Source organism: Carlito syrichta, unplaced genomic scaffold (genome assembly GCF_000164805.1).
Source record: "Carlito syrichta isolate Samal-C Ts95f unplaced genomic scaffold, Tarsius_syrichta-2.0.1 Scaffold287690, whole genome shotgun sequence".
Classification (NCBI taxonomy): Eukaryota; Metazoa; Chordata; class Mammalia; order Primates; family Tarsiidae; genus Carlito; species Carlito syrichta.
The window spans coordinates 136470-162682 of NW_007231786.1; the positions used below are offsets into that span (position 1 = coordinate 136470).

The 26213-nt window shown below is 38.6% G+C and overlaps 1 protein-coding gene and 1 pseudogene across 1 annotated transcript in view; both read left to right on the forward strand.

The window, feature by feature from the left end:
• Window positions 1-2119: 2119 nt before the first annotated feature.
• Window positions 2120-2561, forward strand: LOC110595190 (annotated as a pseudogene).
• An 8759-nt stretch (window positions 2562-11320) lies between these two features.
• Window positions 11321-26213, forward strand: part of AFM (afamin) — a 35884-nt gene continuing 20991 nt past the window's right edge. The window contains exons 1-7 of the mRNA XM_008052933.1: window positions 11321-11448; window positions 14201-14249; window positions 14529-14661; window positions 15637-15848; window positions 17064-17196; window positions 18134-18231; window positions 18977-19106. Coding sequence (XP_008051124.1) covers window positions 11361-11448; window positions 14201-14249; window positions 14529-14661; window positions 15637-15848; window positions 17064-17196; window positions 18134-18231; window positions 18977-19106 — 843 coding nt within the window. The 5' untranslated portion in view covers window positions 11321-11360. The remainder of the gene's footprint in view (window positions 11449-14200; window positions 14250-14528; window positions 14662-15636; window positions 15849-17063; window positions 17197-18133; window positions 18232-18976; window positions 19107-26213) is intronic.

Here is a 26213-nt window from a genome sequence, read left to right on the forward strand (position 1 = left end):
GAACGATCGCCGGAGCCCAGCAGGTTGAGGCTTCAGTGGCCGGGAGCGGCCACTGCACTCCAGTCTGGGTGATTGAGTGAGACTGTAACTCAAAAAAAACAAACAAAAATAAAAAATAAAATAAATAATAAATAAAAAAATAAGGGAACCTGATCTCAAACCAGGCAAAATGGGGACCAAAGGGAGGCCCAAACGTTACCTGCACCATGACCACTTGTATACCTAATCCTGAGTTGTACCTCACATCTTTAAAATAAAATAAATTTTCAAAAAAGGGTGTGTAAGAATAATTCCCATGCCACATTGAAACCATGCAGTAAAAGACCAGATTAACAGACTCAAAACCACTATGACCCATGGGAGGTGAGTCTCAGGAGAAAGGCAGGGCTTTTTCACATTCTGGATCCCCGTATTCACTGATGGGATAGGGTGGGGCAACTGTCCCAAGCAATGGGTAGTGACGCCAGGCAGACAGTGTGGCTGGGGAACAGCTGCTACTGGCTGCTCCTACTTTGACTCTCTCCCCACTCCAGGCCAATAATGGTTTTATTTATTTGCTCCCTTGGATAACTGCACCTTGGGTTCTATTCTCTTCAGGATGTCCGTGGCACTAGTTGTATGTGAGTGATGTAGTGTGTGCATTTCAACTTTTTTTTCTGTATTTTATTTCATTTTATTATTTTATTTTATAGATGGGTACAATTCAGGGTTCGGCATACAAATGTTCATTACGTAGGTACCCTTGTTGATGAGGTGTGCCCCTCCCTCTCCTGGCAGTTTCCCTCAACTGCCAATCCCACCCCCCCTCCACTGGCAGTTTCCCACTACTGCCAATCCCTTTCTTATAGTATTATGATATAATTGTTCAAGGTCCACTTATGAGTGAGAACATATGATACTCACTCACTCTGTGATAGATCACTGAGTATGATCGACTCTTAAATCCAGCCAAGTTGCTGCGAAGTTCATATGTTTGTCCTTCTTTATGGCTACATAATATTCCATTGTGTACATGTACCACATTTTTTAAATCCAGTCCAGCTTTGATAGGCAGCACAGTTGGTTCCATGTTTTTGCTATTGTGAATAGATACCTGCGTGCAGGTATCTTTTTTTACAGAATGATTTGAATTCCTCCGGGTATATTCTCAATAGGGTGATTGCTAGGTCACATGGAAAGGCAGTTTCTATCAACTTTTCTTTCTTAATGTAAATATTCTAGCTTAGTATTTTTGCATATTTTGATCCAAGGCCCTCATCCCTGCACTGTGTTCTCAGGAACACAAGCAATGTCAGTGATACATTGTCGGGGGCAGCTCCTGGTCTACACAGCAGGAGTACTTTTTATTGTTGTTTTTGTCACTGTGGAGAACAACCGGGTCACAGCCTACTGAACGACCTTGTTTTTGCTGATTAGAGTTGGCTCTTTTGCCGCAGTGTTCTCCTGAAATCTGCTCTGCTTTGAGCATGTTTCACGAGAGACTAGGTTTTAATTGGGTTGCCTCATGGCTTGATTACCTTCTGCTGGAAGACTGGAAATTGGTCTCAACAGGAAAAGGTTGTGCAGGGAGGTTAAGAGAGGCTGGGCCAGGTGAGAGACTCAGATAGGAAGTCAAGGTTAGGTGAGGTTTTCTACTCCTAAGGCACAGGACATGCTTGACATATCAGATTCATCCTTCTCCAGATTAGGCTAGGCCTACCCCGTAGGACAGCGTGAGTGTGTATGGGTGGGCTTTCATTTGTAAAACATGTGCATCGGAAAGGATAAGTTTTTTGTTTTTTTTGAGCTGGAGTCTCATTCTTTGTCACCCTGGCTGGAGTGGAGTGGCATGCTCACAGCCACTGCAGCCTCAACCTGCTGGGCTTAGGTAATCCTTCTGCCTCAGCCTTCCAAGTATTTGGAACTACAGATGCATGCCACCATGCCCAGCTAGTTTTTATGATTTATTGTAGAGACGAAGTCTCACCAAGTTGCCCAGACTGGTCTCGAACCCCCCAGCTCAGGCAATCTTCTTGCCTTGGCCTCCCAAATTGCTGGGATTGCAGGTTGAGCCACTGTGCCTGGCTGGAAAGGATAAGTTTTAAGACCAACATCCCTGTCTTTCATTTCGGCTGCCACCATGCCATTCAGACTGAGGAAGACCCGGAAACCTCAGGGTCACGTGAGCCACGGCCATGGCCACATTAGCAAGCACCGAAAGCACCAGGGAGGCTGTGGTGATGCTGTGGCTAGCATCACCACAGAATCAATTTAGACAAATATCACCCAGGATACTTTGGGAAAGTTGGTATGAGGTATTACCATTTAAAGAGGAACAAGAGCTTCTGCCCAGCTGCCAACCTTGATAAATTGTGGACTTTGTTCAGTGAGCAGACAAGGGTGAATGCTGCTAAAAACAAGACTGGAGTTGCTCCCATGATGTGATGTGATTGGGCTACTACAAAGTTCTGGGAAAGGGAAAGCTCCCAAAGTAGCCTGTCATCGTGAAGGCCAAATTCTTCATCAGAAGAGCTGAGGATAAGATTAAGGTTGTCGGGGGAACCTGTGTCCTGGCGACTTGAAGCCACATGGAGGAAGGTTCTTAAATGCTAACAAATGCCTTAAAAACAAAAAAGACCAACACCCCTGTAGTCATTCTGTTCTGTCAAGGCATGGAGAAATGATGCAAGGACTAAAATCCTTAACCTCTCCAAATTCTTGGGTGTCAGGGAAAGTCATAAACAAGGTCCTCTTTGTGGGTTCCCAGAGCCAGTGTCCTGCCCTGCTGTAGTAATGATGAATAGTGGCGTGGTAGCTAATGGAGAAAAAAGGAGTTTCGTTTACATGCTGTGAGATCACTGCAAATGCACCTCATGGTGCGGAAACGGGACAAGTAGAATAAGAATGCATTGGGCGGTGTGTGTCTGATCCCCGGTTCTTGTGTCCCATAAATGCTGCTCTCTTTGGTTATTGTATTTGTCTGGACTTTGTAGGACTTCACTGAGTTGGTGATTGCTAGGTGGCCTAGCTTGTGTAAATATAATGTTTGTGTTGATCTTCCTCCATGTTCTTTTGGGATTTTATTGTTTACTAACTGTGTATTGAGAAAAAAATAGCCATGGCATCTTTACCAGAAGGCTCTGCACCTGGCAAAAGGATCTGAAACATTAGTTTGTGGGGACCCTCTTCTCAAAGTGAGAGTCTTGAACCATCCTTTCTTTTGTGTTCTTATCCCTATTGTGTTCTTATTTCCTATTTTGGGCCAGATCTTCTGTCTTAAACACTTGTCAGCTACCCTCCCCTCTTTTCCATTCTTCCTAAAAGGAAACCCGTACACCCACCTACATATGTATTTAATTCTTGTGGTTTCTGTACAACTCTTAAATAACTTATGCAAAAATCTTAAAGAAGCTAGAAACCTTCCATCCCTTGTTCCCAGACTCCTAAGTCAAGATCATATCTTGATGTTATTCATGCCAAACACTTACGGCACTGCTGTATTTTGGAAGGATCAAGCCTACTTAATCTGAAATCCTAAAGTAGAGAGAAGCAATTGAGGTCTTTCCGTGTGGAAAGTGGGGTCAGCAACAATTCATCTTCTGGGAATATACAAAAAAAAAGATACCTACACACACATGTTTATTGCAGCATTATTCACAATAGCAAAAACATGGAACCAACCGTGTTGCACATCGAAAGTGGACTGGATAAAAAAATGTGGTACATATACATGATGGAACATTATGCAGCCATCAAGAAAAACAAAATTATGAACTTCACAACAACTTGGATGGAATTAGAGTCTATAATATTCAGTGATCTATCATAGAAGCAAAGATCTGAGTACCACATAGTCTCACTCATAAACAGACTCTGAACCTTTACCATAATACTAGAAGAAAGGAATTGACTGTAGTGGGGCACTGCCACGAGAGAGAGGGGCACATAGCATCAATAAGGGTACCTACACTTAACCTGTATCATGACCACTTATGTACCTAACTTTGAATTGTATCCCACATCTTCAAAAAAAAAAAAAAAGAAAAGAAAAAGAAAGTATGTTCAGGAAGCCAAGAAAGGGAATATGAATGTTTAACCAAGTCACTTAGGAACTTTTATTCAGGTGCAAGAAAATTATAATAAAGTGGTCACAAGATTTTTAATAGGAGATGGACACATATAACTCCATATTTATTGCTAGAAACCAAACCTTTGAGTGAAATCTTGAATTTATGGGAAGGGAAGGGGTGAGGGAGGGAGGATAGGGAAGGCTGTACCTGTCTGTCTTTTCCTGATTCCTTCTCCTCGTTCCTGAACTGCAGAAGACTGAGCCCCTTTGGGCTATGGTGACCCAGTCACTGGGGTGTGTTTATTTGATGGTTGATTTTTCTGTGCCAGATACCTTCTTCCCCATTTTCTAAACATTTTGTAATACACATGCTGATTCTTTTTCTCTTCCCTTCTCCTTTCCCTGGGAAAATACAATGAATAAATAAAGGCATATTGATACTGAAACTGTCAAGAAAAGAAAAGAAAAGAAAAGAAAAGAAATAAGCCATGTGTAGAGAGATAAATTCTGCATGATCTCTATTACCTGTAACATCTTTAAAAAACCAGACTCATAGAATGGTGGTGACCAAAGGTCAGAGGTGGATGAGTGGGAGCAAAGTTTCAGTTAGTCATGAGGAAGAGTTTTTGAGATCTGTTGCACAGCAAGGTTACTATAGTTCATAATAATGTATTGCATATTTGAATATTACTAACAGTGGTGGGTCAACCTCATACTGTTTCTTACTTTTTCAAATGTTTACACTATAAAAATTTTCAAATGTTATTTTCAAATGTTTTCACTATAAAAATTGATAAGTATATGAGGAAATGGATTTAGTTAGCTTAACTTACTTATTCTATAATATAGATGTTAAAGCTTCACGCTATACTCCATAAATGTGCACAATTATTATTTGTAAGTAAAAGAGATTTATTTGCAGCTCTGTTTTTTTCTGAAAACATATTTAACTAAAAATTTACAGTCACGATACTGTGCTCCAAAGTTATTTAAAATAGTTTTATTCCTCTATGCTTCTATCATAAACTCACTGAGCAGCTAGCTAGGGTCATATGTTTCTGTTTGTTTTCAAATTGCTTTTCTGTTTCTTTTGGATTTATTTGATTTTTTTAACAATAGTATAATATATGATTCAAAAGCCAAACTATACCAAAGTCTCTTTAAAAAAAGTCTCACTTCTATTTCTATCCTTTCTGCCCTCTTTCCTCTGATAGAGAATAACGTTTTTTAGTTCTTGATATACACATACTGTTACTTTAAAAGTCTAAGTTGGGGGGAGCACACCTCATCAATAAGTGTACCTGATCTCAAACCAGGTGAATTGGGGACCAAAGTGAGGCCCAAACTTTACCTGTACAATGGCCATTTGTATATCTAATCCTGAATTGTGCCCTATATTCTTAAAATAAAAAAATCTAAGTATACGTATAAAATATTCCTAATATGTCATTCTGTCTTTATTACACAAAGTTGCCTATGGCATGTATTGTTTGATACCTTGCTTTTTCACTTAAAATATAATCTTGAGGCCAGGCTTGGTAGCTCAGCCTGTAATCCCAGTACTTTGGGAGACCAAGGCTCATGGATTGCCTGAGCCCACGGGTTCAAGACCAGCCTGGGCAACTTGGTGAGACGCCCCTGTCTCTACAATAAATCCAAAATTTGCCAGGCGTGGTAGTGCACATCTGTAGTTCCAGCTACTTGGAAGGCTGAGGTGGAAGGATCATTGGCACCCAGTAGGTCATCACTGGATTGGCCATGAGTGTGCCACTGGACTCCAGCCTAGATGACGGAGTGAGACTCCAATTCAAAAAAAAAAAATTTATATGTATATATATTTAAAGATTTATATATATATATAATCTTAGAGGTCACTACATATTATGCATAAGTTTTTTCCTCAAAAAATTTTAACGGCTTCATAGAATTCCTTTGTGTAGATATGTTACAGTATAATCAATAGGTCTTATATTGATGGACATTTGTATTATTTCCAATATTTTGCTATTGCAAATAATGCCACAGTAATTAACCTTGTTAATATTAGGATAATTTTAGTATAGGTACTTATTAGAGGAGTGTTGGGCTCAAAGGACAAAAGCATATTTTTAAAGATATTGCCAACAAAGTTGACCAGCAGTATCACTATTGAGCCATAGTTCAATACCAGACTGGTTTACTTCAAATTTGTCTTATTCTTCCTTTTTTTGAATGAGTCAGGATCTCGATCTCACTCTGTCTCTCAATCTGGAGTGCAGTGTCATGATCATGGCTCACTGCAGGCTCGACCTCCTGAACTCAGGTGATCCCTCTGCCTCAGCCTCCTGAGTAGCTGGGACTACAGGTGAGCGCCACCACACCCAGCTAACTTTTTTACTTTTTATTTTTTTTGTAGAGGTGAGGTTTTTGCTTTGTTTCTCCAGCAGATGTCGAACTCCTGGGTTCAAGCAATCTTCTTACCTCAGCCTCCCAAAGTGCTGGGATTACAGGTGTGAGCCACTGTGCCTGGCCAATTTTTATTTCATAAAGCAGAAATAATCTTACTTTTGTGCAAACTATGGAAGAGAAACTCGTATCCCAGTCTCAGTTCCCAAATTTTTGCTCTAAGTTTTTGACCTTTGATCTCTTAAATGAGAAATGATATTATGATGATGTGTGTCTCTCTCTCTCTGTGAAGAAACTATGCAGAAGAGAGGACCTCTATGCAGGAGGCTGTGCCAAGGAAGCTGCAATACTAGCTCCAACAGTGTGAAGATAAAATGAGTTTGAGAAGATTGAAAAAAAAATGTTGCCAAATCTCCTTCTGTAGGGATAGATTTGCATTCCCACCAGCAATAGACAAAAGAACCTATTTATCTGCCTTTTATTTTCTCAGTATGTTGTCAAACTTTTAGATATTAGTCAGTTAGATAGGTAAAAAATGGTGCCACGGTGTTGTTTAGATATGCATTCCTCCTATAATGTGCATTTTTTTTTTAATGTTAAGGCCCATTTTCCCCCCTTTGTGCACTTTTTCCCCCTTCTCTGCAGTATCATTTGACTATCTTTTTAGGAGATTGTTGGTCTTTTTTTGTTCCCTCAGATTTTTAGGTGCCCTTTGTATATTATGATATAGGTTGCAGATATTTTTTCTCAGTTTTTCCTTTGTGCTTTGACTTTTTGGGTAGTACTTTTTTTGTGTTTCTTAATGCAGTTGAATTTATTTTGCATCATTATTAGGAAGGTTCCCCCCGCCACCTGAGTCAATTGTTTCTTTTAGTATTTTTGTGATTTCTTTTTTACTTTTGGATCTCTGGCCTATTAGGGATTATCCGATTGTACAGAGAGACTAAAATTTGAATCAACGTTTAGACTTTTATTTTGTTGTATCTGTCTCCTAATTGTTAATATAACACTGTTTTAACTTTTAGGATGTTTTTAGAATGTATATATTATCATCTGGTAGTGCTACTTTGCACAGTCCCTCTCTCCAGTAGCCTTGCTTTCTCTTGAACTATGAATGATTATGAATGATTCTTTTTCTTCCTCATGTATACTCCAGTCAGTGAAATAATGATCCAACTTTCCAATCCTCTGTTAGAACAATTCTAGGCATCTTACTCTTCTCAGACGGTCCCCAACAGGATCACACCTTGGCTGTCTACACTATTACTGTTCTCATTAACACCTGCCTTATTGACCTTTCTCCCTTCTTGGTCTTGCTTCCTCACTCATGCCCCCATATCTCACCTTCCAGATAAACAAGTCTTTCTCTATAGGTCTACTTTTAGCTAAGAGTCATTTTGGGGTTTTTTCCTAGATATAAAAGGTATCAACTACCATTACCCAAGTATTTATGTTTATATATGTGTGTGGTGGTAGAGAAAGCAAGGAAGAAGTGATGTCCTGTTCTAATTTAGTGGTTCAAAATGTAGATGTTTAGTTTATTCTCTTGATTATTTTCCCACGACTCATATCTGCTCTTTATATTCTTCAGCCTTGTAACATCTCTGGAATAATACTCTTGGGAAGAACTGGCACCATCTTCCATGTTTTGAGCTGAAGTTCCCAGGTATCTATTTCCCTCATCAGCTTGATCCCGTATGTTTTCATTTTTATTTTTGAGTTGGAGTCTCACTCTGTCACCTAGACTGGAGTGCAGTGGCATGCTCACAGCCACCCCAGCAAAGACCTGCTGGGCTCAGGCAATCCTTCTGCCTCAGCCTTCCAAGTAGCTGCAAATACAGGCGCATGCTACCACTCCTGGTTGGTTTTTGATTTATTATAGAGATAAGGTCTCGCCAACTTGCCCAGGCTGGTCTCGAACTTGTGGGCTCAGGCAATACTCTCACCTTGGCCTCCCAAAGTGCTGGGATTACATACAGGCTTGAGCCACCACAGTCAGTCTGTTTTTATATTTATATGCATATAAATATTTATTATGTATATTTATATTTGATCCCATATGTTTTATAGTTTCTAGGTTTTTCTCAAACTTTTGAATATAGTGCTAACTGGCTTCCTCTCCGTTTTTTTTTTTTTTCCTGGTGTCTGGATATATATCTATGGCATCTATATTATTGAAGTAAAATTTGTTAGGCATATTTAACTGAGCAAGTTTCAAAATATACAGCTCACTAATAAGGGAGTTAGCCATTAGATAATTCCAGACAAATATAAAGTGACAAGGAAAAAAACTAGTTTAGATATATTTCTAACTGGGTACAAACTGCTATTTTACTTCATATGGTTATAAAATATATCACATATTTATTAATGAAAGAAAAGGCTAAATTTGTGAAATGGATGAATTGGAGTCATTTTCTTATAGCTGCCATGTGTGAACCAGTGATTGAAAATAAGAAGTAAAATATTTGAGAAGAAAATAAAAAGCAGATTGGTTTCTAATAACTGAATATACCTAGCAACACTTTTTTTTAACCCTCTGACAAAAAGCCAATTAGAACAGAGGCAACAATGAGCAATCAGAACAATCAATATCATTTGCCAACTGTAACCAAAGATGCTGACCACACAGTTGTTTAATTCTCAGTTTGTAGACAAAATGGATCTCTCAATCTCACTGTCTCTTGCTTCTTTCTCTCCCTCTTTCTTTGGTTAAATGGGTTTGTTCACCCTTGCCATTTTCCACACATAGCATAAAATTTTAGATTCTGCTCTCTCTCCATATGTCACATAGTAAATATTTCCCCGTTACTACCTATTTTTTCTATTCATTAGTCTTAAAGAAAAATAACCCACAGAGTGACTATGCCACTGTTTATGTGTTCACCTGCAAAGGTGTCTTTTAAGTTTTGAAATTAATAAGTGATCTGTGAAGCAATACTTTAAAATTTTTATTTTTATTTTTGAGTTGGAGTCTCACTCTATCACCCAGGCTGGAGAGCAGTGGCATGCTCACGGCCACCACAGCCTCAACCTGCTGGGCTCAGGCAATCCTTCTGCATCAGCCTTTAAGGAGCTGGAACTACCAGCACGTACTACCATGCCTGGCTAATTTTTTTAAAAAAATTTATTGTAGAGTGGAGATCTTGCCAAATTGCTCAGCCTGGTCTTGAACCTCTCAGTTCAGGCAATCCTCTCACCTTGATTTTCCAAAGTGCTGGAATTACAGGCTTGAGCCTGGCCGAAGTGATACTTGAAAACTATAAATAGGCTATTGCCTAATAATTTTTCAACAGGGACTTTAGCATGCATTCATGAAACTTGCCTAAATCAGTTATTTAGTTATTTATGGTAGCTACAAATGTTTATATTTTATTTCTAACCATGTTTTTTATTTGGCATTCTTCTGTAAAGAAGAAATCTTTCTTCTCACATTTTAATTTTAATTTAATTTTTGTATTGGTATGGAATCATGAATTCTTTGTAAAAAATTTAATGTGTTGTAATTATTTTTGTCAATATTAATTTTAATTGTCAAATTCCCATTGGCTTCCATCATCTTTCAAAATTCTTTTTATTTTTAAAAAAGTTTAAATAACAATTATGTATACATATTTAAGGTGTACAATGTAATGTTTTGATATACATATACATAGTGGCCTGAGTATTATTGTCAAGCTAATTAACATATATATCTCTTCACATAGTTACTTTTTATTTCCATGTGGTGAAAATACTTGAGACTTAATCTCTTAGCAAATTTCAAATATAAAATGCAGCAATACTAACTATAGTCCCTGTACTGTTCATTAGATTTCTAGAACTTATTCATCATATAAAACTGAAACTTCTTATTTTTTGGCAAACATCTTCTCATTTTCCATACCTCTCATCCCTGGTAACCACCATTTTACTTTCTGCATTCAAACTTTTTTTTTTTTTTGAACTGGAGTCTCACTCTCTCGCCCAGACTGGAGCTCAGTGGCCGCTCCCGGCCACCGCAGCCTCGACCTGCTGGGCTCCGGTGATCCTTCCGCCTCAGCCTTCCAAGTAGCTGGAATTACAGGCACGCATTACCACATCCGGCTAATTTTATTTTGATTTATTGTAGAGTTGAGGTCTCACCAAGTTGCCCAGGCGGGTCTTGAACTCGTGGGCTCAGGCAATCCACTCACCTCCGCCTCCCAAGGTGTGAGATTACAGGCTGAGCCACCGAGCCCAGCCAAACTTTTTAAGATTTTACATATAAGTGAGATTATGTAGTATTTTTCTTTTTGTGTCTAGTTTATTTCACTTAACATGAAATTCTATAGGCTCACCCATGTTGTTTCAAATGGCATAATTTTTCTTTTTTAAGGTTGAATTCTGTCGTGTGTGTGTGTGTGTGTGTGTGTATTATATATGTGTATATATATAATGCAAATATATATATGTGTGTATATATAATGCAAATTTCTTTATCCATTCATATGTTGACTGACTGTGTTTCCATATCTTGATTATTAAAATTCTGCAATGAACATAGGAGTACAAATATCTCTTTGAGATACTGGTATCATTTTCTTTGGGTATAAACCCAGAAGAGAGATTGCTGAATCATATCTATTCTAGTCCTTTTTCTTTTGACATTTGCAGTATTTCAAGATTTTTTTGGGGAGGGTTGTCTATTTGATTAGGCATTGTGCATAGCTTGTGGACTTTTGTTCCAACTCAATAGATTTTTCCAGTGAAATTGAGAGACAAATTTTTCCTAGTTAAAAATTAGCAAGAAATTCTGGAGGTCATCAAATAAGAATCAAATATACAGTCTTTCAGAAACAGAGTAAACAAGTTACCTTTTTACTACAAATGTCAAAGAATGATATAAAAGCTAGATTTTCTTCAGCCACATTACTTTCTTTTGTGAAAGTGTCTTCTAAAAAAAACAATGAAACAGTTAAAACTTACAGGTTTTGTTTTTTTCTTGTTCTTTGTGACTGAATCCCTAACCCTGCCTGCAAAGCCTCAGGATGTAGGTAAGACATTTACTTGTATTTCATCTAAGGCATAACCAAATTAGGATATTTTCTATTTTTAACCTTGTTTTATTTCAATTTAATTCTTCACTTTCTCCTCCTCTCATTAATTTATATAAACTGGTCAGCTATCCCAAACTTTATATAAACTGACCAGTTATCCCAAACCTTTATATAAACTGACCAGTTAGCCCAAATCTTTCCAGTATTCATATTTTGGTGGTCTTATTACCTAGTCTATATGCAGAGAGAGTTATCACACCTAGAAATGATCAACAATCTATGGACGGATTAAAAAGTGTTGTTGAGATATACAATTTGGATTTTAAAATACTAGTACTTCTTGTACATGTGTATAGTTTATGGTAACAGTGGAGCAATAGAGTTGGAACCTTTGGTTGTCCAACATATTTTCCAGTTATGTGGTAAAAATCTTTAGGGTATGCAGAACCTCGCTTTATCTTTGAACTGTACCATTTGTAAAATCCCTCCCAAGCCTAGCCACGACAGTCTCAGCCTGCAAGGTGGGATGACTTTTCTATTTCCTCTATCCAAAGGGGAAACTTTGAACAACATCTCTCCAGAGAAATTGTCTTTGTGTGATCCTTCTGGCCTAGTTACCTTACTGCAACTTAAAAAAAGGTGCCCTAAAAGTGGCAGAAACCCTGACAGTATGGGTTGTCTATTCAATTTGACAACCCCCTCCAGTGCCTGCTAGTGAGACCAAGACCAATCACAAGACTTAAAGAGAGTGGTTACTGTTTTATTTTTTAATGTTTTTGTTGAGTTGGCATTTCACTCTGTTGCCCAGGTTGGAGTGCAGTGGCATACTCACGGCCACTGCAGCCTTGACCTGCTGGGATTAGGCAATCCTTCTACATCAGCCTTTTAAGTAGCTGGGACTACAAGCATGCACTATCACACCCAGTTAATTTTTTGACTTATTGTAGAGATGAGGTCTTGCCATGTTGCCCAGGCTGGTCTCCAATCCATGGACTCTGGCAATCCTCTCGCCTCCACCTTCCAAAGTGCTGGGGTTATAGATGAGAGCCACCATCTCCAGACTTTTGAGTACTTCTTCTTTTTCCTTTGTAATCACTTGTTTCAAAACACTAGATTTTTGTCTTTTTTAGTACTTTTTATATCTATGCTTTCCTTTTCATTTCTGTGACTCTTACCAGTATTCAAATCCTGCTGATTTCTCATTAAGATGATTGCAAAAGTCTCCTAATGTCCTTCTTCCTTTTCTCATCCATTCAGTCTTCAATTCATTTATTTGACAAATAGTTTTTTGTCACATTCTATTTATGAGGCATTATGGGAGGTCTCAGGATCTTAGATATATCACCATCTGGCTGATATTTCTTAGTGAATAGAAATGACTGTGTTACTCTCTTATGTAAACATTATCTTTTCCTTTTCTTTTTCTTTTTCTTTTTTTTTTTGAGTTGTAGTCTCACTCTTGTCGCCCAGGCTGTAGTGCAGTAATTTGCTCACAGCCACTGCAGCCTCAACCTGTTGGCTTTAGGCATTCCTTCCACCTCAGCCTTTCAAGTAGCTGGAACTACAGATGCACACCATCATGCCCGGCTAGTTTTTGTAATTAATTGTAGAGATGGGGTCTCACCAAATTGCCCAGGCTGGTTTTGAACCCCTGAGCTCAGGTAATCGTCTCTTCTCAGCCTCCCCAAAGTGCTGGAATTACAGGCAAAGCCACCACACCCAGTAGTAAACATTTTAAATGGTTCTCCATGACTTCCAATTGAAGCCCAAATTCATCAGTTTTATATGCAAGACCCCCATAATCTGGACATAAGCCCTTTCTATTTTAAGTCCTATTGTTCCTCTTTCTGACCCACTTTCTCATCAAAATAAATTGGCTCTCCCTAAATACATACCAAGGTTTCTCACCTTCCTGACTTTATTCACATCATTGTCTCCACACAGAAAGACAGGGCTCCTCATTTTTCTGCTAGCTGCATCTCTTACGTTTTTCCATGCTCAACTCATATGCTACTCCTTGTATAATCCTTTTTTATTTCTTACCTAAGGATCATACAGCATTCCCAATTTAACCCCATTTTAAATTAGATCATCACTTCCACCAGAGAATGTTTAGGAACCTGAGGTGCAGGAAGAAATTTTAGTCATTCTCAATTGCTTCGTAACTTTCAGCACAACACTTTGCAAAAAATAAAAGGACTCCATAAATGTAGTCTATGTGAACACACAAAAATCTGCTCTGATTAGTGTATGCTCATTGGGAGTGAATCTATGATTTTAGGCAAGTCTGGAAATGACCTAAATATCTACATCTGACTAGCACTATAAACTATGCTGACCACCAGGACACTATGGCATCTCTCATCGGCCTCTCATGGCATTACACTGCCCATCAGTTAATCTATACATTCCTTTTCTAGTCATAAATGAGAGACACTTAGCATGGAAGTGATGCTTGTATTTGACATGAGCATACGGGGAGCCTTTAATGACATTTTTAAAGTCTGGTCAGTTTAAGATTTATTCAAATAAATTCAACTTGATGAATATTTCTTGAGCACATAATTGGCTATAATTAAGATTTCCTATTTGGTTCATATGTCTTTCCTTCTTGCCTAATATGCTGAATTATTTTCTTCCATTGATGTTTTATTTGATACTCATATATTTAAATATCATACATAGTTATTTATTAGGGAAGTGTTAAAATACCAGAATATGTGATAACCCAAATATCCTTGCTTTTCAGATTACTTCACCAGTACCCAGAAATATATAGAAGAGAACGTTGAATACATGTGAGTTGTGCTAATTGTGATGGTGATATTTATTATTATCTTAACTGATACATTCCAGAAATGTTAATGCTGCTCAGAAGTAATTTACTTAAACAGAAACCATATCAAAAAAGTAAATACAAAATTCATTATAAAATTAATGTGAGGCAATTGAACTTCCAGAAGCTGTAAAATGTGTAGCCTTCACATTTAGAGAATTTTCTCAGACTGGTGAGGATGTGTCTGTTTTTGTTAGACATAAGTGGAAATTCTGTAAATGATCTGTGTACCCTGTTGCAGCACCATCATTGCATTTGCTCAATATGTGCAGGAAGCAACCTTTGAAGAAATGGAAATGTTGACAAAAGACATGAAAGAATACAGAGATAGATGTCTGGCTGACAGGACACTCCCAGAGTGTGCAAAATTAGTTGTAAGTAAATTTCTTACATTTCTTAAATGCACAAGATTATTTGCCAACACTGAAGGAATTTCTGGCTTGAAAATACAAAAACAAAGAGATTGTGTGCACGTCATTTTATTTTGCCTAATTTTGGTACTTAGGATAAAGTACTTTCCTGGTGTATTATGATGCACAGAAAGAGTTGCAGGATGTAAGCATATGTCTTTTAATACAGTATGCCATATGTATATAGGCAGAGGAGGAAGCTGACAGCCCGAAAATGCATGCGGATGTATAAAAGTACCTTCCTTGGCTGCCTCTCTCGATATGTATTCTATGGTCACACCCCTTTTTCGGGCCTCCCCAAGTAGGAAAGATTTTGTGCTATGGAGGGGCTGCCACCATCTACATGCCTGGAAAAATACAATGAAATACCACTTCTAAACATTTTCCCAACACACTAACACACCAATATATTGTCACCTTGGGTGATGAGAAAATCTATGAGGGAAGACAAACACAGGCAGCAAGGAAAAAGCAAGAGGTTGAAGGGTCTTGTCATATAGAACAGAGAATGGTTCCCAAAGTGGAAATGGCTGTCTAGAGTGTGGGTAAAGATGTTCTCCTGGAGTGCACCTATTGTCACAGCTACTCAGGATGCTGAAGCTAGAGGATTACTTGAGCCCTGGGGTTCAAATCTAGCCTAGACAACATAGTGAGACTCTGGGAAAGAAAAAGAAAGAAAGAAAGAAAGAGAGAGGGAGAGGGAGAGGATGGGGGGAAGGGAGAGAGAGAGAGAGAGAGAGAGAGAGAGAGAGAGAGAGAGAGAGACAGAGAGAGAGAGAGACAGAGAGAGAGAGAGAGAGATTGCTTTGGGAAAATTGCAATCTCTTCCCCAAAGGATAATATCAATCATCTATTGTGCCCATCTTATTTTATCAGAAAATACAGAAGTATCTTTTTTTTTTTAACCTTGACTAAAAATTGTCCTTTTCTGTTGTCAAGAATAATGTTTTGCAGGAAAGATTTTGTGCTATGGAGGGGCTGCCACAAAAATATAATTTTTCACATTGCTGCAGTAAGGCTGACTTTGAAAGAAGACTCTGTTTCTTCTTTAACAAGAAAGCTGATGTGGAATTTCTGCCTCCTTTCCCTACCTGGGATCCTGAAGAAAAATGCCAGGCTTATAAAAATAACAGAGAATCTTTTCTAAATCAGTAAGTGTAAATTTAGCATAAAAATAATCTAATTAAAGAATTATTCTCTGGCTAAATTCAATACCTATCTCAAAGGAACATGGCTGGGTTTGTTGACTGATTAATTGATTGATTGATTAATTCTTTCAACAAGTATTATGTGTCAGATTCTGTGCTCAGTGTTGAGGACATAAATGTGATTAAATTATGGACCCTGTTTTTTTTTTTTAACCGATGTCTCAGTAAGTTTCAATATACCTTGTTGATCCTGCTTTCAAGACCTTATATTAATGAAAGATATCTTCTAATGTAATAAGCCCTCAAGCAAAGATGTATGCATAGGGTTAATTTGCTAGGAAGCACAGTGGAGGAAATAATATATTTTTCCCAATGGGAAGTTGTGGTTTTACCTCAGGCAGACACTAAATTACTGAATGTTTAGCAAAAAATCTGTTTTTAATATTGTAGTCAATGCAGAAGTAGAGACTTTTTCTAGAAGGCTGAATCATAAGTCTGTTTGAACATAAATAAATATGGTCCCTAAATCTTGAATGGAGTGTGTATAGATCGCTGTTCCTTGAATGTGAAAGGGAGAACTGCTGACCACCTGGCAGTGTGGAGGAAGAATAGCCTAGCTCAGTGCTTGGCATTAGAACTGCAATCTTCAGTTTGGGAGGCGGAGGTGAGAGGATTGTCTAAGTTCATGGGTTCAAGACCAGGTTGGGCAACATGATGAGACCTCATCCCTACAATAAATAAAAAAATTAGCCGGGCATGGTGGCACACATCTGTAGTTCCAGCTACTTGAAAGGCTGAGGCAGAAGGATTGCCTGAGCCCAGCAGGTTGAGGCTGCAATGGTCGTGAACATGCCACTGCACTCCAGCCTGGGCAACAGAGCAAGACTTTTGCACAAAAAAACAAAACTAAACAAAAACAAAACAATAACCCCAAAAGACAAAACCCTGCAATCTTCTTTCTTACTTTGGAGTTAGCAATTCAAGGATACAGATTTTAAAGGACTCATACTTAGAACTGAATAATGTTGCCTGACATTGAAGATTTCTATCATGGGAATGCCTTCTTATTTTTCACCTTCAGTTTTACAACTTGTTCTGGCTCTTCCCATCTTTTCTTTGCCTCTTCTTGTCCCCTCCCTCACCTTCCCATGTCTACCGTTCATTCTTTTCCTGTTTCTTTCCTTTCCCTTCTTCTCTCCTGTTTTCATTTTCTTACAGCTACATGTATGAAGTTGCCAGAAGGTACCCCTTTGTCTTTGCCACTACACTTCTGACTGTTGCTACTCGTTTTGAGGAGGTGGCCAAACCATGTTGTGAAGAGCAATACAGAGTCGACTGCTTTCAGACAAGGGTGCGTATGGCATTTGCTTCATGAAAAGGATAAGGAATCACCCAACACCACAGATCTAGATCCTCACTTAAAATTAAACTGAAGCAAAAGGTTGACTTACTGTAGGTGACATTTTCTTGTCACATTCACTGTTTTTCAAAACATTGGTCACTAGCTGCTGATCTAAATAGTCTCATTACCAGAGACAATTGAAAGACAGTCACTCCTCCCCAGGATTTTCGTTCTGGCTTTGTTTTCTTTGTAAATGGGAAGGAAGCTCTAGTGAGTGAATACCCAGAGTGAAAGATGACTTTATTTATTTATTTTTTTGAGTTGGAGTCTCACTCCGTTGCTCAGGCTGAAATGCAGTGGCATGCTCATGGCCACCCCAGCATTGACCTGCAGGGCTCTGGCAATCCTTCCGCCTCAGCCTTCCAAGTAGCTGGAACTACAGGTGCACGCTACCACGCCTGGCTAATTTTTAAAAAATTTATTGTAGAGACGAGGTCTCGCCAGGTTGTCCCGGCTGGTCTCAAACCCGCAGGTTCAGGAAATCCACTGGCCTCGACCTCCCAAAGTGCTGGGATTACGGGCTGAGCCACCGAGCTTGGTGGAAAGATGACATTTTATCTTTTATCTTTGACAAGCCCTCTTGTGGCTACAAATAAAATGGAATTATCTCAGAACTGGCCGAGCTCACAGCATACTGCCCTACTGGGAGACACCATGCACCTTTCTACCAAGTGCAATATAATCATTGGAAAGACTAATCTCCCCTTTGTAATGTGCCACAGATACATATTTCTTTTGATATGTAAGTTTACTAGAATAAAAATCCATGGATTTTCTGTTTTTGAGCAAATTTTGTAATAGTTTGATTGACATGCAATTAAAAAAAATAAGAGAATAGTGAGATCTTGCTTTTGTTTCAACAGAATTTTTTTTCTTTCTTTTTCAGGTAGCACCTGTCACACAGTATTTAAAAACATGGTCTTCTTATTCAAAAAATGTCTGTGGGGCATATTTTAAATTTGGACCCAAAGTCTTAAACTCTATGTGAGTTTATACAAGCTATGAAGCATACCTTCACTTGCATTTTCTTGTCTGTGTTCCATTTTAAAAAAATGATTGATGACTTTTTGTTAAGATTCTTCCTAGTTCCCCTGGGATTTCGAGGTGGGTTTGAGTCTACATGGATAGTGGAGAAACAGGACTTTAGGTTGAGATGAGAGAAGACTTGGGAGGTAGATAGATCCAAAGAGAAGGGAGCTAGTACTGAGACACATTTTTGTCCATTGGGAATCTTAACTGGTCTGGGAGTTTCAAACCAGGGTTTTAAGATCCCCCTAAGTGCTTTAGACATTACTCATCCATCTGTCATTGACCTTAAATGATGAGGAGAAAACCCTGCACTCGCAAGGCCACATTTTAATGCCAGTGCTCACCTTAATCGATTAATAATGCTGCTAAAGCAGTATCTTTAGAAAGATTTTGAGATTTCAAGTAGATCAGAAGAGAGTTCTGTGAAGGATCATCTCTACCTGCCATAGGCTCACCATAGGAAGGGTGGTCCTTATACAGTGTTTCTTGCTATAATAATTATGGAAAAGAGCACATCTCTCAGGGCTTTTTTTTTCCCCCCTAAGACCCAGAACTCTGGGTATCTCAAAATATCAGCCTAAGGTTTAAGTAATTGGGTCTCAATGCCTTTTGGAGCTATTTATATGGTATTAGCAAATAACTCCCACTTGTTTTACTTACTGTTTAAATTACTTTAGTGGCTTATAAATTCTGTTTCCAGAAATGTTGCTACACTCAGTCAAAGCTTACCCAAGATGAACTTTAAGGACCTTACTTCCCTTGTAGAAGTTGTTTCTTCTATCTATGATGGATGCTGTGAGGGGGATGTTGTGCAGTGCATCCGTGACATGGTAAATATTCTCCAAAACCAAGTAAAAATTGTGATTTTTGGCAACATTTTAAATTCTAAATTGGTTGAAGTGTGGCTACATTACCACAGTGAAATCGGAATGATAATCAATTGTCAAACAATAACATAAAATGAAATATAAAAATGTTACAAATAAACCCCAAACAACCTTGGTTTCTGTCAAATACATGTTAGTTTTAAAGATCACTCAGTAGATTGTATTTTATATGAATGACGTAAAATCTCAAGAATTTATAATTTTTGAAAGCCTATTTAGCCCAGATGGAAATTTTCTTTTACATTGTAAATTTCCTTTCAGGGATTTAAGAAGTTTTTGTTTTTTGTTTTTGTTTTTGCTTTTGGAGTTGGAGTCTCATTCTGTTGCCCAGGCTGGAGTGCAGTGGCACGCTCATAGTCACCGCAATCTCAACCTGCTGGATTCAGGTGATCCTTCAGCCTCGGTCTTCTAAGTAGCTGGAACTACAGGCATGCGCCACCATGCCTGGCTAATTTTTATTTATTTATTGTAGAGATGAGGTCTCACCAAGTTTCCCAGGCTGGTCTCAAACCCATGAACTCGGGCAATCCTCTAACCTCAGCCTCCCAAAGTGCTGGGACTATGTGTGTGAGCCATCGTGCCCAGCCTAGAAGTTCTTTTTTTTAATGTGATTTTATTTCTTTATTTAATTTTAAAGATGTGGAGTGCAATTCAGGAGTAGGCATACAAGTGGTCATCATATAGATAAAGTTTGGGCCTCCCTTTGGTCTCTACTTTGCCTGGTTTGAGATCAGGTACCCTTATTGATGTTATGTGCCCTCCCCTCCCCTGGCAGTTTCCCACTACTGCCAATCCCTTTCTTATAGTATTATGGTAAATGTTCAGGGTCTGCTTATGAGTGAAAACATATGGTACTCAGTTCTTTATTTTTGTGATAAATCACTGAGTATTATAGACTCTAAATTCATCCAAGTTGCTGTGAAATTCATGGTTTGTCCTTCTTTATGGCTGTGTAATATTCCACTGTGTATATGTACCACATTTAAAAAATTCGGTCTTCTTCGATGGGCATTATGGTTGGTTCCATGTTTTTACTTTGTGAATACAGCTGCAACAAACATGCGTGTGAAATTATCTTTTTTGTAGAATGATTTAAGTTCCTCCGGGTATATTCCCAATAGGGGGATTGCTGGGTCATATCGAAAGTCAGTTTCTAGTTCTTTCAGATATCGCCAACTGTCTTCCAAAGAGTCTGCGCTAGTTTGCATTCCCACCAGCAGTGTAGAAGCGTTCCCTTTTCTCTGCATCCTTGCCAGCATCTGTTGTTTGTTTTATTATTGATGGCCATTCTTACTGGGATTAGGTGGTATCTCAATGTGGTTTTGATTTGCATTTCTCTGATGATGAGTGAGCACTTTTCATGTGTCTATTGGCTGCCTGTATATATTATTTTGAGAAGTGTCTATTCATGTCTTTTGCCCACTTTTTAATGGGGCTGTTTGTTTTTTTCTTTTTGGTACATTTGAGTTCCTTGTAGATCCTAAATGTTAGGTCTTTGTCAGATATATAGTTGGCAAATATTTTTTCCCATTCTGTGGGGTGTCTCCCTGCTCTCTTAATGGATCCTTTTCTTAGAAGAAGCTTGTTATCTTGATGGGGTCCCACTTGTCTATCTTATTTCTTATGGTATGGGCACTTAGGGCTCTGCTCAGGAATTGGTTGCCAGTTCCAATTTCCATAAGTGTGTCTCCAGCATTTTCTAAGATTCTTATAGTTTGAAGTTTTACATTTAGGTCTTTGATCCATTTAGAGTTAATTTTTGTATATGAAGATAGGTATGGGTCCTGTTTCAATCTTCTTCATGTGATCAGCCAGTTTTCCCAGCACCATTTACTGAATAGGTTCTCCTCTCCCCAGTGGTTGTTGTTGGAGGCTTTGTCAAAGATGAGTTGATTGAGAAATTGAGACTTTGCTTCTGGAATCTCTATCCCGTTCCATTGATATCTATGCCAGTTGTACCAATACCAGGCTGTTTTGATTACTGTAGCCTTATAGTAAAGTTTGAAGTCTGGAAGTGTGATATCACCTGCTTTGTTTCTTTTGCTATGGATTGTTATGGCTATTTGTGGTCATTTATGTTTCCATATGAATTTCTGTATTGTCATTTGCAGGTCTGAGAAGAATGATGTTAGTAACTTAATGGGTATTACATTGAATCTGTAGATTGCCTTTGGTAGGATGGACATCTTAACAGTGTTGATTCTTCCTATCCATGAGCATGGAGTATTTTTCCATTTGTTTGTGTCTTCTTCAATATCTTTGAGCAGTATTTTGTTGTTCTCATTGTAAAGGTATTTCATTTCTCTGGTTAGGAAGAAGCCAAGCTATTTCTTTTCTTTCTTTCTTTTTTTTTTTTTTTGCGGCTATTGTGAATGGGATTGTACTTTTTATTTGGTTCTCTCCCTGCTTGTTATTGGTGTATAAGAATGCAACTGTCTTTTGCACATTTGTTTTGTACCCTGAGACTTTGCCAAAGTCCTTTATCAGTGCAAGGAGGTTTTAGACAGATACTTTTGGATTTTCAAGATATAGGATCATATCATCAACAAAGAGGGATAACTTGGCTTCCTCTTTTCCTATTTGGACACCCCTGATTTCCTTCTCTTGTCTAATTGCCCTAGCTAGGACTCCCAACACAATGTTGAACAAGACAGGTGAGAGTGGGCAGTTTGTTCCAGTTTTCAGGGGAAATGTTTCCAGTTTGTGTCCATTTAGCAATATGCTAGCTGTGTGTTTATTGTAGTTGGCACTTACTATTTTGAGGTATGTTCCTTATATACCTAGGTGTTTGAGAGTTTTTATGAAGAAGGGAGGCTGGATTTTATCAAAAACTTTTTCTGCATCTAATGATATAATCATGTGGTTTTTGTTTTTGCATATGTTGATGTATTTAATTACATTTAGGGTCTTGTGAATGTTGAACCAGCCCTGCATCCTGGGGATGATGCCTACTTAGTCATGGTGGATGATTTTTGACATGCATTTTTGGATCCGATTTGCTAGAATCTTGTTGAGGATTTTTGCATCTCTGTTCATAAGAGATATTGACCTGTAGTTCTCTTTTATTGTTGGATCTTTATCCGGTTTGGGTATCAGTGTGATGTTAACTTCATAAAATGATTTGGAGAGAGCTCCAGCTGTCTCAGTTGCCTGGAACACTTTCAACAGGATTGGTGCCAGTTCCTCTTTGTACATTTTGTAGAATTTTGCTGGAAAGTCGTTCGTCCAGGGCTTTTTTTTTTGTAGGTAGTTTTCTTATGACAGAGTCAATTTCCTGGGTTGTTACTGGATTTTTTTTTTAATCCAGTCTATTTGTGAGGGGCAGTTTGGTTAGTTCCATGTTTTTGTAATTGTAGATAGTGCTTCAATAAACATGTGAGTGCAGGTATCTTTTTTGTAGAGTGATTTAAGTTCCTCTGAGTATATTCCCAGAAGGGGAGAGATGTTAGAAATTTGTTGTAAAGCTCAGGGACTAGTCCTGATGTTTTAAGAGCTGCTTTCTCTGAACTCCCTCAGGCTATTTTTGTATAGTCTTTCCAAATAAGTAGATACTTTAATCTAAAATAATTTCTTTCAAGGTCCACTTATGAGTGAGAACATGTGATACTTAGATCTTTGTTTCTGTGAGAGATCACTCAGTAGTATAAACTCCAGTTCCATCCAGGTTGCTGTGAAATTAATGATTTTGTTCTTTTTTATGGTTGTGTAATATTTCATTTTGTATATGTACCACATTTTAAAAATCCAGTTCTCTTTTGATGGACACCATGGTTGGTTCCATGATCTTGCTATTGTGAACAATGTTGCGATAAACATACCTGTGCAGGTATCTTTTTTATAGAGTGATTTGAGTTCTTCAGGGTATATTCCCAGTAGGGGGATTGCAGGGTCATATGGAAGGTCAATTCTTAGAGCTTTTAGGAATCGCCACACTGATTTCCATAGAGGCTGCACTAGTTACACTCCCACCAACAATGTAGAAGTGTTCCCTTTTCACCACATCCTCTCCAGCATCTGTTATTTTTTGTTATTGATAATGGCCATTCTGACTGGAGTTAGGTGGTATCTCAGTGTAGTTTTAGTTTGCATCTCCTTGATGACTAGTGAGGTTGAACTATCGTAATACTATAAGAAAAGGATTGACAGTTGTGGGAAACTGGGGGGCAGGGAGGGGAAGGGAGGTGGAATTAATGGTAGTCAATATCTGTCTGGGGATGGGGGGGCACACCTCATCAACAAGGGTACCTGCACAATACATATTTGTATACCTAACCCTTAACTGTACCCCACAATTTTAAAATAAAAAATATGTTAAAAAAGAAGAAAACTGTACATAAAAAATAAATAAAAATAATAATGTGCAAAGGACATGAACAGATGTTTCTCAAAAGAAGATATACAAATGGCCAACAGGTATACGAAAAAAATGTACAACATCACTAAACATCAAGGTAACATAAATCAAACTACAATGAGATATCATGTTAGACGTCTTAGTGGACTCATAGACTGCTGGTAGAAATGGAAGTTAGAAGAGCCATTATGGAAAACAGTAGAGAGATTTCTCAAAAAACTAAAAGCAGGGCTACTATATGGCCCAGCAATTCCACTACTAGGTATTTATCCAAAGAAAAATAACTCAATGTACCAAAGGCTTGTCTTCACTCCCCTGTTTATGTTGTGCAACACTATGCACAGTAGCAAAGATGTGGAATCCATCTAAGTGTCCAACAATGTATGAATGGAGAAAGTAAATGTAATATATACATTAAAAGAATAATAATAATTTCTTTCTTCTCCCTCCCTCTCTCCTTCCCACCCTCCCTCCATTTTTTTCTTTTTTAACTGACAATTAAAAGTTGTGTATTCTTATGATGCACATTATGTATACATACACACATTTTAGGATGTCTAAATCAAGCTATTTTAACATACGCATAACCATATTTTTTGTGGTGAGAACACTTCAAATCTTAGCAATTTTTAAGTACTCAGTTGGTATTAACTAAAGCCACCACAGTATAAAATAGATGTCTTGAACTTACTCCCTCTATATAACTGATATTTTGTATCCTTTGACCAACATCTTCCCAATTCCCTCACTCCCAGCCTCTGGGAACATTTAGAGTAATTCTCTAGAGAAAATATATGGTAGATATATTTTTGGCATAGTTTAAATTCTTTATGCACTCAAAGGTAATATATATTTTTTTGAGTTGGAGTCTCACTCTGTCGCCCAGACTGGAGTGCAGTGGCCGCTCCCGGCCACCGCAACCTCGACCTGCTGGGCTCCAGCGATCCTTCCGCCTCAGCCTTCCAAGTAGCTGGAACTACAGGCGCGCGCTCCCACGCCCAGCTAATTTTTTGATTTGTTGTAGAGATGAGGTCGCACCAAGTTGCCTAGGCGGGTCTTGAACCCGTGGGCTCAGGCAATATACTCATCTCGGCTGCCCAAAGTGTGGAATTACAGGCTGAGCCACCGAGCCCGGCTATAATTTTTTAAATTAAGAATAATCATGACTTGTTCCTGTAATCCCAGTTACTCAGGAAGCTGAGGTGGAAGGATTGCCAGAGGGCAGGATCTGAGACAAGCCTGGGCAGCATAGGGAGATCCTGTCTCTAAAAAAACATTAAAAAAAAAAAAAAACTTTGCTGGGTGTGGTGGTATGTACTTGTAGTATCAGCTGCTCAGGAGTTTGCGGCAGGAGGATAGCTTGAGCCCAGGAGTTCAAGGTTACAAGGAGCTATGGTCATACCACTAGACTCCAGCCTGGGTGACAGAATGAGACCGTCTCTAAAAATAACAACAAACCACTCATCCTCTCCACCTCCCCACAAAACATAAAAAAACTGACTTCCTTTTAGCCGTTAGGGTTTATTTTATGTTAGTGACTTTTAATTAGCTTAACTATTTTAGGCTTACAGTGAACAACAGATATGCTGAAGAGTTATTTTGTCCCTAATTGTACCCCAATGAAAGCAATCTCACTTGAAATTTATTTTTGTATTGTTTGATTGTTTCTGTAAAATATAATTTACCTTATTAGGATAAAATTGTAGATTTTCTGTGAAGTTTGGAGCTGAGACCAAAGGATTATATTTTACCTCAAACTAGAAAATAGAAGTAAATTCTCAGATAATAAGCACTGTGTTGCCTAGAACAACAAAGGCCTTAGGTGAGAGGTGAATGTTTTCAGAGCTTTGCACCCTACTTCTGTGTGGTTTATCGGAAACATGGTGCCAACTCCCACTCCATTTTTTACCTCAACCCTGAGCCTTATCCCATTTCTTACCCTCAGTGTTCACCAGGAGATTCCAGTCAGGGGGAACAACTTGAGTAAGTCATGAAGCCTTGAAATAGCCTAGTGTGTTGATGGAACGCAACACAGTTCAAGTGAAGCTGGAATAGAGAGTGGGAGGAATTGGCAGGTTCATTCTGGAGCATCTGGAAAGGGGACCAGGGGCCATATCAGTTTTTTAAAATTCTCAAACTCTCCCTAATTCTCGAACTTTATGTTAAGGTAAGAATTGAGTTGAAGGGTAGGAGTAGGGAACAGAGAAAGGCTTTGTACTTTGTACATGATTTGATACTTCAAAGCTTCAAATAGGTGATAGCCATAGTAAAATGATACCATGAATAGAATAGCTTCTTATGTTTGAGAAATCGTCATATGGCAGTTGCTATAGTGATTCATTCACTTACCATTATTTCACTTACTTACTGAGTTTTTGCTATGTGCTTGGCAATGTACTTTCAGGCCACAAAAGACCCAGATCACAGATATTACAGTAACATGTTTGGTGGCCTCCACTGAAAACACAGGTTAGGCCGGGCTCGGTGGCTCAGCCTGTAATCCCATCACTTTGGGAGGCCAAGGTGAGTGGATTCTATTAGCCCACGGGTTCGAGACCCGCCTGGGCAACTTGGTGAGACCTCATCTCTACAATAAATCAAAAAAAATCAGCCGGGCATAGTAGCGCATGCCTGTAATTCCAGCTACTTGGAAGGCTGAGGCGGAAGGATTGCCGGAGCCCAGCAGGTCGAGGCTG